Source organism: Drosophila santomea, chromosome 3L (genome assembly GCF_016746245.2).
Source record: "Drosophila santomea strain STO CAGO 1482 chromosome 3L, Prin_Dsan_1.1, whole genome shotgun sequence".
Lineage (NCBI taxonomy): Eukaryota > Metazoa > Arthropoda > Insecta > Diptera > Drosophilidae > Drosophila > Drosophila santomea.
Window position 1 is genome coordinate 5,531,658 of NC_053018.2, and position 14,504 is coordinate 5,546,161.

General features: G+C 45.7%; 2 protein-coding genes across 2 annotated transcripts in view; one reads left to right on the plus strand and one right to left on the minus strand.

Moving 5' to 3' along the window:
• Positions 1 to 588: 588 nt before the first annotated feature.
• Positions 589 to 945, minus strand: LOC120447655. The gene has a single exon (XM_039629168.1). It carries the CDS (start codon positions 928 to 930, stop codon positions 589 to 591), a length of 342 nt encoding a protein of 113 aa, XP_039485102.1. The 5' UTR covers positions 931 to 945.
• A 1,142-nt stretch (positions 946 to 2,087) lies between these two features.
• LOC120448533 (dynein axonemal heavy chain 3) overlaps positions 2,088 to 14,504 on the plus strand; it is a 45,307-nt gene continuing 32,890 nt past the window's right edge. The window contains exons 1-22 of the mRNA XM_039630575.2: positions 2,088 to 2,471; positions 2,529 to 2,732; positions 4,220 to 4,261; positions 4,338 to 4,607; positions 4,673 to 4,839; positions 4,902 to 5,002; positions 5,054 to 5,201; positions 6,029 to 6,145; positions 6,891 to 7,057; positions 7,121 to 7,412; positions 7,465 to 7,884; positions 7,949 to 8,114; positions 8,174 to 8,388; positions 9,462 to 9,652; positions 9,913 to 10,097; positions 11,129 to 11,246; positions 11,316 to 11,463; positions 11,594 to 11,751; positions 12,076 to 12,142; positions 12,979 to 13,869; positions 14,005 to 14,109; positions 14,173 to 14,343. Coding sequence (XP_039486509.1) covers positions 2,252 to 2,471; positions 2,529 to 2,732; positions 4,220 to 4,261; positions 4,338 to 4,607; positions 4,673 to 4,839; positions 4,902 to 5,002; positions 5,054 to 5,201; positions 6,029 to 6,145; positions 6,891 to 7,057; positions 7,121 to 7,412; positions 7,465 to 7,884; positions 7,949 to 8,114; positions 8,174 to 8,388; positions 9,462 to 9,652; positions 9,913 to 10,097; positions 11,129 to 11,246; positions 11,316 to 11,463; positions 11,594 to 11,751; positions 12,076 to 12,142; positions 12,979 to 13,869; positions 14,005 to 14,109; positions 14,173 to 14,343 — 4,563 coding nt within the window. The 5' untranslated portion in view covers positions 2,088 to 2,251. The remainder of the gene's footprint in view (positions 2,472 to 2,528; positions 2,733 to 4,219; positions 4,262 to 4,337; positions 4,608 to 4,672; positions 4,840 to 4,901; positions 5,003 to 5,053; positions 5,202 to 6,028; positions 6,146 to 6,890; positions 7,058 to 7,120; positions 7,413 to 7,464; positions 7,885 to 7,948; positions 8,115 to 8,173; positions 8,389 to 9,461; positions 9,653 to 9,912; positions 10,098 to 11,128; positions 11,247 to 11,315; positions 11,464 to 11,593; positions 11,752 to 12,075; positions 12,143 to 12,978; positions 13,870 to 14,004; positions 14,110 to 14,172; positions 14,344 to 14,504) is intronic.

The following is a 14,504-nucleotide window of genomic DNA, read 5'->3' on the forward strand; positions in this document are numbered from 1 at the left end:
CGATATATTGGAATTCAATGAATGTAGTAACAGTTAAAGTTGCCTAAAGTTGCAATGCCATATTTTCATATACTCCACTTACCCCCAGCAGCAGTGATATATGCTTCTTTACCATGATTTATTCCTTTATACTCCAAGAATGAGCAGGAATATCCAATTTCATACATCCCCAAACCAGAGAAAGGAAGTACCATGCGCCCGGGAAGTTAAGCTTCTTAGGGTATGATTGGATTCGACTTATTTCCGTTCCGGTGGAAAAGTGTTGCATACTCGCAGGCTGGAAACGATGCTGCTCCTCTGGACTTTTGTTGCTCTGCGCTCGTTGACTTTGTTAATAATGATGTTGTCCCTCCCCCTTTTGTGTATTGTCAGCAATGAGGTCACGTGACTGACAGCCGTCGCATTACGGCCCTTTGTTTGGCAAAGTCCGCACACCCGAACCCCAAATCAGCCGAAAAAGTCAAACCCACCCACCCAGCAGGCCAATGACAAACTAAATGCAATTTGATGCGTGTCATGCCGCCCCTCAGGATAATGTGTACGAAAATGCGTGGTAATCATTATTTGTGACAATTGACGAAGTCGAAATCAATTTTTTATTAGCCCCCCCCCTAATGCCAAGATCAAGTCTCTAAGCCGATGCCCGGCTGCTGTGGCAGTTAATAAATATTTGTCACCCATGGCTCTGGATGCAGTGCAGCTGAAAAGCACACTTCCCGGTACCTCGATCCTCGAAGGACCTGTCGCTGGCACCTGCATTGCGTTGTCCGTGGCGCTTAGGCACGTGACAGGCGGATGACCTGCAGCATACTGGATCCTGAATCCGATGGCATCGCATGCCTGGCTATTCCCACGACTTGTCACCTCGAACACACACGATTTCCTCGAACTTTCGCGTGTGTTGCAACCGCATTTACTGCGCACTCTCATCGACTAAATGCGTTGTCCTGGAAGAAGGACAAAGGTGAGTTAACCGCAATTGACCATTAATCAAATTTCCAATTAATTTACCACAATTAATTGCGGCGCTAATTGCATAATCAGTGGCCCAAAACACCATTGCCACTTGAATCGTCCTTATTAAAGTCAATTCCTTTGGCGGGCGCAATGCAATGGGATCTCCTCGCGAAATCGGCTCATGATTATGCTGCCTCGTGGCATTATGTATGCGACTTCCCCATTCAGCTGCAACCCTATTAGGGAGCTCCGAACATGCCGAGCCCTGGCCGAGTATTATTATTTTCCATCATTGTCAACATATCATCAGGTTCAATGACGAGTCGCTGCTCCCGCTCTTCCCGCCGCTCCATCCTGCTACTGCTGCTACTGATGCTCCTGTTCGTCCTGCTGCTCCTTTGGTAGACAGTTGGGATAATAAATATACAGAATGCCAGGAGCAGCGGTAGCATCAGCAGGACCAGCTTTTCTGCAGTTGCAGCGCTTTATTGAAAAATGTGTGCACAATTCGAGAAAAGCTGCCAGGTAACGCGGCCTGCTCCTGGCGCTCTGGCCTACACTTAGAGAAAAAATCAAGGAAATGAGAAAAAAAAAATAAATATATAAATCTAAAAATTAGTTGATATATGCAAGGCTTATATTGATTACATTTAGGTAATATTTTGATTATCGTTAGTTAATGTCCTTGCTTTCCAATATTCCCTTGTTTTCTCTCCGTGTAGCTGTGACTGCAGTTGCAGCCATGGGAAGCCATCCCTTCGCCAGACACAAATATCAAATATTATCGAGCTCAGCGTAGAACGTTGAAAGGCGAGCATTGACGGAGTGTCGGAGTGTCGGGGTGTCTCCAGCTCCGGTAGCGGCTTTTGCAGCCGGTCCTGGTTGCCGGGGTTACACGTACGCCCCCCGATGTCCGCCCGGTGCCCGGGCTCCTGGCCCCCGGATTCCCGTTGCCATGGCCATCCATGCCCAATGCCTGGGCCTCGACTTTGTTTGTAAACATTTCACGTTCATCGCTGGCCCGCAAATATTTCGCTTCCACTGCTGCCGCTGCTGCTGCTACTGCTACTGCTGTTGTGCAAACTTTTTGGCATCCGAGCTACGAGTTTTGTTTTCCATATTTCTAGAACGGAGAAAAGTATGCCCCGCACAGAGTGAAACAAATGAAAGCAGACTAGAAATCGTGTTTCGTTGTGTTGGCTTTGAATACGATTCGTTAACAAACCAGCATCGACGGAAGGATCACGCGCACACAGCATACCATAACCCACTCCATCCAATCCATGTCCTCGCCATGCAGAAGAAGGTAGCGCCCGAGCGACGTCCTTACTGCGATCCTCGGCTGCAGGACGACAAGCTGAGGAGGAAGCGCACACTTCATCTGCCCAGAGTTTCGCAGGCTCAGAAGAAGGGCGAAAAGCGCCAGCTGAACGACTGCCCCTTCTACAATCTGACATATGGCTTTGACCAGCTGCCCCTGGATCCTGTCAAGGAGTTCCTGCAGGAGAAGATATGTGAGGGTCCTTTAGCAACCTTTAATATTCAATATCTAAATCTCAATGCACACTTAGCTCACATGCAGACTGACAAAATAGTGGGACGCTGCAATCGCGAGTTCGACTTCCACCACTACGATTTGGATAATGTGAAGGAGGAGTATGACGAGTGCGATGATGACAGTCTGCAGGAGCTGCAGTTGGAGGACATTATCATGCCCGAGCAGTTCGAGATGTTGCGCGATGCCAAGGATCATGCATACAACTTTGATTCCATGGGTAAGCAGTGGGTAATTTCCGGGGGGGAAAACCACAATTAAGTGGAACAACATTTGCGCATTAAACCAGGTGCTGGGAATGGGTGAATGCCCCAAACAAATTGCCACACATTTCGTGTTATTCAATGAGTGAGAACTTTACCGCAAAAACATAACACTTAATACTTTATTAAATGCGAAAACATGCCCCCGACTGAAGGTGCTGCTGCCTCACCCAACTTCCCATTCCATCTTAGCTGCTCTGTTGCCCGCTTTCCATTCCATTTTCCGACTCCCACAGCGCAGCTCGCTGGAAAATTGTTCACCTGTAAACATAAAAATTCCAAACATTATCCTTTTAACATAAAATTTTATAACCGAAATGAGAAAAAAGGTAAAACCGAAAAACAAATGCGTATGACATTTATTTGAATATCCTTTGGGAGTGCAGGGCACTCAAGGGTAGTCAGCGGGGGTGGGAGTGGGGGAGGGAGAGGGGCAGGCGTAGGGCAAGGACGAAGGTCGGGTCGAGTGACTCTACAACATGTTTATCATAGTGTTTTATTTAGCATTTACATGAAACATTTTTATGTTGCCGTTTTTTCCTGCTGCATACTCTTTGAAAAATGTGTAATTGGCTTGTTACTCTGAAGGAGTCCATATGCAATGAATATGAGATGAATATTATGATAACTACGAGAACTTTTTAACACAAATATTTCATATGAATTCAAGCCACTTGCATTTCTTTAAAGTCTGTGTACTTTTGGCACTTCTCAATTTGCATAATCTTTAACTAAAAATTAATTCGTTGCATTCTAAGTTTCATTAATCTTGCCTAAAAAAAATAAATGATTTGCACTTTTTAATTTGCATTAATCTTAACTAAAAATAAATTATTTGCACGTTTTAATTTGCCTTATTTTACTTGAAAAAAGAGCAAACGTTATTCGAATATTCCCACATGAAAACCATATCTCTCGCAGTCTCGACTTTTGTCGCTAGTTTGTAATAAAAATGTTTAATTTTTGTGTCTAGTTTTTTAATATTTTATGCCAGAATGAAAGCGCTGTCCCAGTGGGCGGTGGGCGTGGTCTGCTTAGGGATCAGGTTACACAATGGCATAAAAGCGTGTTGCCAATAGACATTAGCATGCAAATACGACAAACAAGCCCACAGATAGCCAGAGATGTCCAGTTGGCCCGGGGGAATCCGTTTGTAAAGGTCCGGAATGGAAATTAATTTCAGTTTAATCAGTTAAAAATCGAACTGTGCTGCCGTGACTTTTGTTTAAAACAATTTCATGTTGCGCAAACAAACCCATTTACACTGCCTTTCAGGCACGTGAAAAGTCACGCAAAAAGGGGGAAAATCAAATTCGAAAAGTGCAGACAGACCCATGTCATATTCGTGGGCAAATATTAAATGCGATTTTCAATTTCAATATTTCGCATTATTTTTTACCATCATCTGCCTTTGGTTTGTTTTTTATTTTTTATTCGCTTGCAGCCTGTAATCAATTTCCCTGGATTGACAAATGGATGACTGGCGGTAATAAATAAGCGTACATATTTACTCAGTGTGCATTATTAAAAATTTGATACCCCTTTTAACATGCTCGGCTCAGTGCGTCCCAGTGAGCAGGAAATCTATGAAATGACCAGCCACCTCCTGGATGTATACTGCAATCGCCGAGTGCGAATCTTCTACCCGGGCTGCGGAACCAGTTCCTCCTTGTGGACAAACCAGCTGAGGCGCCAGCACGGATCTCCTTCGGAGCTGATTGGAGCCTACCGAACTCCCTCTGCCCGCCATATGCGGGTCAACAATATGAGAGGACCTCCCAAGAAGCAGAAATTCACGGCCGGCGATCATTATGCATTTCGTACGCCGCAGGGTAGGGAAATCTAGTGTATCGATGGATATATAAAGATCTATTTTTTAATACAATTTATATTACAGAATGTCGCAACGAACTGGTGAGAGTTGGGAAAATAATTGATGAACTAATCGAGCCAGTGCTGAAAGCAGCAGAGCACAAAATTGGCCATGGACTCACCAAATATCCCGATCCGCCGAATTGCAAGGACAACACTAATCGCATCCTTAGGTCTAAAGGCATATTGGTGGTATGTGTGTTTTGTTGCTATTTGGCTGTAATATGCTTTAAAATATAACTAATTTTACGTAGGGAAAGAAAAAGAATTGCTATGTGGGCAAGAGTCACATCCATCGTAAGGACTTTACCACAAATGAGGAGTTCCTGCGCTGCCTCAAAAGGATGGAAGCAACGTAAGAATTAATTTCTAATTATTAGCAATCTTTAAAAACCTTTCGATACAGCCACTTTCCGTACATGCAACCCCTGCAACCGGTGGATCCTGATGAACAAAAGATTAAAATGATGGCTAAATATCAGGACGAGCTCTCAAAAGCCGAGAAGCTCTTCACCCTGAAGATACAAAAGCGATACCAGTGCCTGCTAAAAAGTGTGAGTTATGATGAGAGTTAGTTTTGGCAATGGGATAGCAATGTAGTTCTTAGTAACTGACCAAACATATGCTAAATGCATCAAAAAAAGAAAAATGAAAGTGAAAAATGAAAGCGAAATACCCAGCCGCAATGACTCCCTGACCGAGACCATAAAAAACCCATCAAAAGTGAGCACCAGCGTCGGGCGTAAATAAATTTTATCGTTGACTCCGTGTGGTGCTCCGTATTCTTTCTCGCCACCGTGTCCATATCCATGTCCGTGTCCGTATCTTTGTGTCTCTGTCCATAAAAAATGATAATAATAAAGTCCATACAAAGTAAACATGTGTGCGTGGGCGTGTGGGTAAATTAAGCTGCGTTGGCTTCAGGTCGGTGGTGCCCACTATTTTCAAAAAAAAAGCTTGTTTCGACCATTAACAAATTGATCCAGATAGGAAGCTAGCTGTGGTAAACTAAAGTCGAGTCTTCATGCATATAGCATTAAAAGTGAGAGATTAGTTTGCCAGAATGTATATACCTTATATGGTCACAGATATCACCTTCACCTTGCTGCAAAGTTCTGACTGAAAACATTGCAATGGTTTAAGAAGCCAGAACTGACGGGAAAAAAGCTAAATTGGCAACACTGCTTCGCGAAACGTGCTTATAAAAATTATATAATTCATACCTCGTAAATATTATGGTCTGAGGGGCGTGGCTTGAGTTATGAATAACGTGATTAGCTGTTAAAAAGGGAAACCGCTTGTGTGGCGATGTCGTGAATCACACCCGATTTAATAACGGCACCCTGCCCACATCCTAATCCCTATGTTTATGTCCTTGCAGATGTCCATAGTGCAACTGGCGACGTACCCATCGCACCTCATCCGAGAGGCCTTCAGACGCATCGATCCAAGGAGCCCCCTTCTTCAGGATGCCTACCGATTTATCGTAAAGGAAAAGGTGAGTAACTATCTATAGTATAATTAAAATATTTATAGTAAATATTTATACTTTTTTTTTAATGTTTTTTTTGCATTCAATATAAGACCCCCTTTTTTTCTGTACCCACATTTAACTCCATTTAAATCCAATACTATTTTTCAGCACTTGTATTAACTACACACTTTAGTTTGAGTATGCAAAGAAAGTTTATTAGACGCTTTAACTTAATAAGCAGGCTTGACTAAAAAGAACTAGGCGGGCAACACAGATTAATATATAATAGGCATTCCGAACTTAGCGTACCGTAGACATTATTAGTAAACTTAACTGGCTCAGAATTCGGTAGAAGTTTTGCCGTCGAAAAAGTTTGCCGGCAGTGCGAGCATATTAAACATGCTCCCAGAATTGGATGCTACGGGATTGGAGATATGGGGGAAGCTGGGGGAATCTGGGGGAATCTGGGATGACAAGTGACGGGGCGCGTGTTGATGTTTTGACGTGAGCGCCAAACAAACTTTGGCAGGGACTTAAGCCAAGCACTTGCCATCAGCGCCGGCAAATCAGTGCCGGCAAAGGCGGGTTAATGAGCACCCAAAGATGCTCCGTTGAGAATCCAGAATCCAGAATCCAGAATCCAGTCCCCCGTCCACCTGTTCGCGAACTTCATAGTTCCAAAATCGCCTTGGAGCGCCAGCAAAGTTTATACCACCTGTCGTCCCCTTTTCAACCCCATTCACAAGCATGTCTAATCAACTCATTACAGAAAGATTGGCCCAAACTGCCGCCAGAAGTTATATTAATGGATTACCTGTTCGTGGGTGACCGCGGTGTGCGCCAGGACCTCGCCATCCTTATTATCGTGTGCCTCATCGATCTGCAGGAGGATTTCCGCCACCATGTCAAGCGCACTTTCCTGAACTACCTCTTATCGTGGGTCATCCTTGGCTTGATTTGACCTCATTCATACGAACACTGATTATCTTTGATCCGCAGTTCCAATATGGAGAGAAGGCGTCTGCAGCTGGAAAGGGAACCCCCAGAGTTTCCCGTTTTGACCATTTCTCCGCCAGTTCCCTGGCGTTCCAACCTCATCAGGGCCAAGGCTCGCATTGGCGAGGTTCTCATGACCACACATCCGACAGTTCAGGCACTGGATAGGTTGTGGAACGATCTGTATGAGGATCTGGTGGTTGTTGATCTCGGCCAGCTACTTCTGGCTCAACGGCCACTGGATGCGGATACTGTCCAGGTTTTCATTGAGAAAAGTTGTGCTGACGTTCGGGATGTAAGTTTACGTCTCTTTATATCATTTATCTGTATTAAATGTTATTTTTAAGTTGCTCCTCAACGACTGGCTGCCCAGATGTGCTGACCTTATGAACGAGATGCGTGGCACTTGGAAGGATATGGTGCCCATGTCGGGAAAGTACGGAGGACGTGCGGCCACTTTATTCCGATGCATCCACTCGGCGATGTCCCGTCACTTGAACAGCCTCATTAGCAAAAGCATTAACTACCTTTTCAAGGTCCTGTGCGCCTTCAAGGGCGGCAACCGCATCGATAAGTACTCCATGTTCGACGCCAAGCTGAAGAGGATACCGCTAATGACCCTGATTGCCTCTGTGGTCGGTGCCCACTTCGATCACGAGCCCATCGACATGGGTCCTGGAGTCCGACCCGCATCGAACATATATGTCTATGATGAGGACGATGCTGATCCTTTTCAGCAGCCGCAAGTCAACCAGTTTGTGGAAAATGTACATATGCTGGACTTAAATGATATGAATGAATATAAGTAACGGCTTAAATATGTATTTACAGATTCAAGATATTGATGATGTGGCTCAGTTTGAACTGGATCACTCGAATAAGCTGTACATATATCCCTATATGCAGGAGCTGCCTCGGATTTTTACAGAGCATTTCAAGAGCATCCTGGCAGTGGGCTATGAAATTCCACGCCTCGAGTTTGTCATGTCTGGCGGTGGTTAGTAAAAGTGCATATAGTTATTATACTTATTTTTAAGACTTAAACATTGTTTGCAGAACCCGAAACCAAGGGCTTCCTGCATTTCATAGATGAGGACCATGTGGACTTTCTGGAACTGTGTGAGAAAGTCGAGCAGATCGTGAAAGTCAACTGGCAGGGAGTACACGTTTACCTGAAGCCCATCTACAAATATTACTTTGGACTGTTCCAAAAGCTAATATTGCCCATGGTGCAGAAGGTGTGGACCGAGAATGTCCTGCCGGAACTTGGGGTGAGTCCATCCATTCCTCCTGGTGGCAATCAGGGCACTGTGAGCCCCAGGCCCGTCTTGAAATGGATTTAATTATTTATTTCGATTTGATTACACGCAATGATGCGTAGAATTAACATAAAATTTCATTATGGAATATTAATAGACTGCTGACAGACAGACAAGTTGGGAAGTTGGGAAGTTGGGAGTATGAAAATGGCTGGCAGTTTGTCTAATTTGACAAGTTCCACCTCGCCGGGAATCCGGGATTAAAGCGCCTGCCGAACAGTGCTCCTCTCCTTTCGCTGATTTCTGGCATTTTGTTGGCTGTGTGCAATGTTTAATTAGTCACTGTTTGGCTTCGCACAGCCTGTTGATTTTACAAAGTTGGGCTTGCTGTTCTACTTAGACAGCCCGTGAATTACCAAACGTATATCATTCGCTCAATTGACTTCACCCCCGCCGTTCACAACTTTCATACTGCAATTGCAGTTCGCATTCATTAAGTTTTATGAAACGACCAGCAATTTCCTCTCCTCCCGATTCGTCTGATTCGGCTTGGTTTTTTTTGCTCAATTTATATAAAATAAAAATTACTTCCGACTGCGTATGCTGTCTGCTCCCTGCTGCCAGTCGATGCATGAAATGCGAGTGCGTCTCCCTCGGCACCACCATCGTTGCACCACTGGTGGATCAGTGGTGGTGCCATGTAATCGCAAAGGGGGTTGTAGTAAAGCTTTAAATTTGCCACATGAAGTTTTCCATGGCAAAGAAGTTGATGGGCATTAGAATATTTCCGTATTGCACAAATAGTTTATTTAATTTAATTGACTACTGGAAATGTAATTAGTTGACAAATATTGGCAGTGGTTAATTACACAGTTCAAATTGTAATGCATACATGGAATTGTAATATATGTTGTAATGGTATTTCAAAAATTTAAATATGTATAGGTAGCATATGAAATGAGTTCATTTAATCAAAGTGACATTGTCATGCCGCTAATAGAATTTTAAAGCTCTCCCCCGCGATTAATTTTAATAACTTCCTTTTTTACACCTCCCCCTTTTAATGTGGCGCCCATGTCCTTTAGGTTGTCCAGGAGCTGTTGAAAAAATTGCAGGCCGTGAGCGATACGACCTATTATCTGCGCGATTTCATTCCGCTCAACCTGTTCATGCTGGATAATCGGCACGTGAAGCTATCGCTGCGGATGTATGTGCGCGAAATCTACGATTTCATAATTGATTTTTACAAAGCCCTCAATTGGAACGAGAATCGAGCGTAAGTAGCCAAGTTGCCAGGTAACCAAGTAACCAAGTAACCAAGCGGCGAGAACAGATTGCATCAGCATCGCCATCAGCATCAGCATCAGCATCAGCTAAATGAAGTGCGAGTGCTCTTTCACTTAACTTTTATGCTGTCTGCCCCCCAATGCCACTTAATAGATAACTTTGCTCTATACGAGTACGATGTTTTATATATATGTGCATGCACGCTACCTGATTTTTTTACCCGATTTCTACTCTTTTCTGCCGCTTCAGCATCTGCGAGGAGCTGGAGGAGATGTCGATGAAGGCCGGCGAGCGGCCGGAGGAGACGCCCGAGGTGGTGGCCCTGCAGAACTACATCAACGACTGCCGGGAGATGCGCATATTTGCCATCAAGGATGAAATCAAGAACGTGTTGAAGCGCGTCGTCTTCCTGCTGACACACACCTACCTGTCCAGTAAGTGATGCAATTGGTTTGGTCAGGACCTCCTCCTCGCTTTCCCGCTGTCTCCCTTCCGCTGTTTGTGCAGCTGCAGCTGGACAGCCGAGCTCTTTCCCTCTTGGTATCCTGACCAAAAGCTAGACACTGCGGGAAAATACGATATGCAATCTCTAGGGCTTTAAAATGAATCATGCAACAGAGCTTCTTAAGTCCGAAGTGTTTTCCACTGTAATTGTTTTTGAAGGAACCTTTAAGAGAAGTCGTCTATCATTTATCTAAAGACAATGACAGTACCTAAGTTCTTTCTCTCTCTTCAAGAGCACGCCCTATAACCTTTAACCTCTGCCACAGAGATTACCATCACAAGACCAGATTATCTCGCAGTGTAGCTAGTGTGTTTGCTTTGCGCTGTGTTTGGCTTTTGGGAAGAGAGGTGATGGGCTCATAGGAAAGGCAGGAAGTGCAGCTTCGCTTAACATAATTAACCTCAACTAACAAGCTGAGTCTACTAATTGGTTTTATAATTACTTGCGGTGAGACACCAAACATTGAGCTCCGCTAAAACCCCGAAAATGCAACTTAATGAGCTTAACAAATTCATGAATGTGTGAAAGTTGCTTTGACAACCAGCAAATGCAGACGGGCTCACACCCACAGAAATACTCGCAGACAATTGCCATTTATCGTCGAGTGTCGTGTGTATCTTTCGGATAGCTACAATGTGTACTTCAGTCCCTCCGAATTTGCGGCTCCAACTGTCTGTCTTTCTGTTTGTCTCTCTGTCTGTTTATCTGTATGTTTGTCTGTTTGCCTGTCTATCTGTCCGTCCGTCCGAGTGTGTGTGGCTTTGTCACACCAAATACTCACGGATACAGCTTGTCAGGGCCAAAGATGCTCGTACCTACTCGAATAACTAATTATTTTATCCCCCGAAAAAGAAAGACTCGCGCAGCCAATTAATTAAGAGTTAAGCGCAGTTAATTAGCAGCGTGTACAATCGAGAGCCATGTCATCCAGTCTCGTCTTGGTCTCACTCCCATCCGCAGGCGATGAACTTCATCTCAACTCGCGCACATTCATCCTGCCCGGCGAACTGGAGGAGGTCCTGGATCTGAGCGCCGCCCGCCTGGCGGTGGTGCGTGATAATCTGGAGCTGGCCCTGCGGTGAGTGAAATGCCGATTAGGACCCTGATCCCAAACAGATCCCAGATACTAAGCCGACACATTCCGCAGTGAGCGGCGCACGGAGTTCGAGAAGCTGCTGGCCCAGGAGAAGCGCACGATGGACGGCTTTCGCATCCGGGAAATCCGGGATGTGCTCACGCTGGAGGAGCTCAAGGAGCGGGTGGATACAGTCGATTTGCTCTTCACCACCATTGAGGTGAGGGATTAGCTATACTTTGCTGGTATTTTTTGGAAGACTGGGTTTGATTCCAAAGCTTTGGCCTGGCATTAAACCATTGGTGTTAAAAATGTTGTAATATTTTTTAAAAATATATTTCTATCTACAGAATCTTAGTCGCGAGGCCAAGGCCATCAACACAGAGGAGACTCTACTCCAAATCGACGTCTCCGCCTTTCCACTTCTCGCCGAGATCATCGAGAAAATGGAGCCCATCGAGAAACTGTGGAAGACCTCGTACGAGTTTGAAAAGGATTATCTCATTTGGTAAGCAGCGGCAACACTCAAGCCCATTGCAATTATACTTCTGTCAGCCGGAGGGGGCAGTGTGACACTTCCCGGGGCTCCGTAATATTCCGAAATGAAATGGCCCCAGTCCGGCAGTCATTTCCATTGACATTGCTGCACGCAAATCCCAATACCAATCGTAGTGGCCCTCCCTCAATTCCCACAACCCGAGGGCGAATTCCAGCAGAAAGCTGGCGCTTATGATGAGGACACCACTGCAGCTCCTTCCTCCTACCCTCTGCTTCCGTATTTCGTCCTTTTTTTTTTGTGTATTTCTATTTACATCTCTTGTGCTGCTTTCAGGATGTTCGAGCGCTTCGAATGCCTTAATGCGGATGGCGTGCGGGAGCAAGTGGAGAATATGCACAAGGTAAGTAGTTGCAAAGTCGGAAGTTGTCATTCCAGGGGGCTTCAGTAGCTCCAGTGGCTCCACTGGCTCCAGTAGCTGGCGGAAATAAAAACGAGCAACGACCGACAAAGTTTGAGCTGTTGTCGGATTTCTCCTGCTCAACTGCCCATGCATGGGTTCCTTCGTCCTTCGTCCTGTGGCTCCACCTCTATGAGTTCGCCCTATCTGTGCCGTGTCCGTCTGTAAGCCAATGTAGCAACTAAAATGCAACTAAAAACCTCAGGCCACCTAGGGCAGCAATAGCAGCCATCCATCCAGTTAGCAAGGGACAAACCCGACAAAACCCCACCGACAGACGGACGACCAACTGAAAACTGGCTGTAAAAAGAAAGTTCCACTTGGCAGCCAAAAAGTATGCATGGAAAAAATGCCCAACATATTTGGCGGCTGGCTGGCATAAGATGAGTAGCTGAAGGAAGGAGGGGGATCCCCTGGATTTTTGGGGGGATGTGACCCCATCGGGGTCAGCTGGGAAGCCGTTCGGAGTCACGCAAAAAAAAAAGCTGCACAAAGGCGCAAAAGGAAAGTCAGTTGAATTGAATTTTTCGGCACAGCTGAAGCGGCAAAGTGGGAGTACAAAAAAAAGAAATGAGGATGGCGAAGGCTTGAATACCCTTGTGAAATCGAATTATTTTCAGCTTCACAGCTGCGCAATCTTGCACTTTAAGGAGTAATTGATTAATATACCAAATAGATTTTTAAAACAGAAAAATCCATTTTGAACTCCAATGAAACCACTCCTAACTGGTTTTCCTTCTAATTCTGAGTTTAATGAATTTTTCTGAAATATTTCCCAGATAATGTACAAGCTGTCCCGTCAGTTGGCCTACAATCCAGTGGCCAAACGAGCCGCCGAGCAGATGCGCATGAAGATCGAGAAGTTCCGAGTGTATCTGCCCGTCCTGGACTCGATTTGCCGTCATGGATTGGAGAAGCGGCACTGGGATCAGATCACAAAGATAATGGGTCGCAAGGTCAATCCGAAATTGTTTCCCACGCTGAAGGACATGATCGATGTGGATATCATGAGCATTCTGCCGCAGCTGGAAGAGATTGCGAATGCCGCGGGCAAGGAGTACGACCTGAACAACGGACTGAGAATCATGCAGGCGGACTGGAAGGATGTGATGTTCGAAGTGCTGCAGTATCGCGACTCGGACACGCACATCCTGGCCAGCCTGGATGATATTCAGACGCTGCTGGATGATCACATAATGCGTACCCAGGCCATGAAACGATCGCCATTCATCACAGCCTTGGGCTCCAAGGCGGACGACTGGGAGTCCCGTCTGCTCCTCATTCAGAACATCATCGATGCTTGGACAAATGTCCAGGTCACCTGGATGTACCTGGAGCCGATCTTCAGCAGCGAGGACATCATGCGGCAAATGCCGTTGGAGGGACGCAACTTCAAGGCGGTGGATAAGTTGTGGCGCAAGATCATGAAGCACACTCTAAAGGATCGCCATGTGATGGCGGCCACCGAGTATCCTGAAATGCTTGAAGTCTTCACCAAGGCCATCGAGGATTTGGAAACGGTCACCAAGGGCTTGAACACATACCTGGAGCAGAAGCGCCTGTTCTTCGCTCGCTTCTTCTTTCTGTCCAACGACGAGTTACTGGAGATTCTCTCCGAGACCAAGGATCCCATGCGTGTGCAGCCCCATTTGAGGAAGTGTTTCGAAGGAGTGAGTTTGGTTCAGCTATATATAACATCCAATTTTGGTTTATCCTTATCTAAAGCAGCGTTGATGTACCTTCTCTTTTCCAAAGACTAGGAAGACTAATTTAAATCTCTAAATCTTTTATTAATTTTCCTACAGATTGGCAGTCTGACCTTTGACGACAACATGGAGATCGTGGAGATGGTCAGTGATGAGGAGGAGCGTGTGGCTCTGGTGCGCAAGATAAATCCGCAGTTGGCCAATGTAGGCGATTTGTCTTTAGGTCTTTAAGTAGCACACCCTAATCAACTCACGTTTGTTTTATAGGGATTAGTGGAGATGTGGCTGAAGGAGGTGGAGATGGTGATGCTGGACAGCGTGAAGGAGCAGATGCGCGAGGCCTGGGAGGACTACGCCATGGTGGAGCGCATCTCCTGGGTGGTCAGTTGGCCCGGTCAGGTGGTGCAGGGCATCTCCTGCATGGCCTGGACCTACGAGGTGAGCCATCGAGTCCTCGGCAACAAAACCGCGATAACCACAAGGACGATGTCCGATGTCCGATGTCCGTGGGACAACAACTGTCCATCAGTTGGCTGTCAGAGGAGAGCTCTCTGTGCCGCTGACAGTGAGATTAGCTGGACCTCAGCACTCCTGACCCT

What these genes read in the sequence shown, in the direction of transcription:
- LOC120447655 (XM_039629168.1), bottom strand. Translation starts at nt 930, where the DNA reads ATGAGAGTGCGCAGTAAATGCGGTTGCAACACACGCGAAAGTTCGAGG.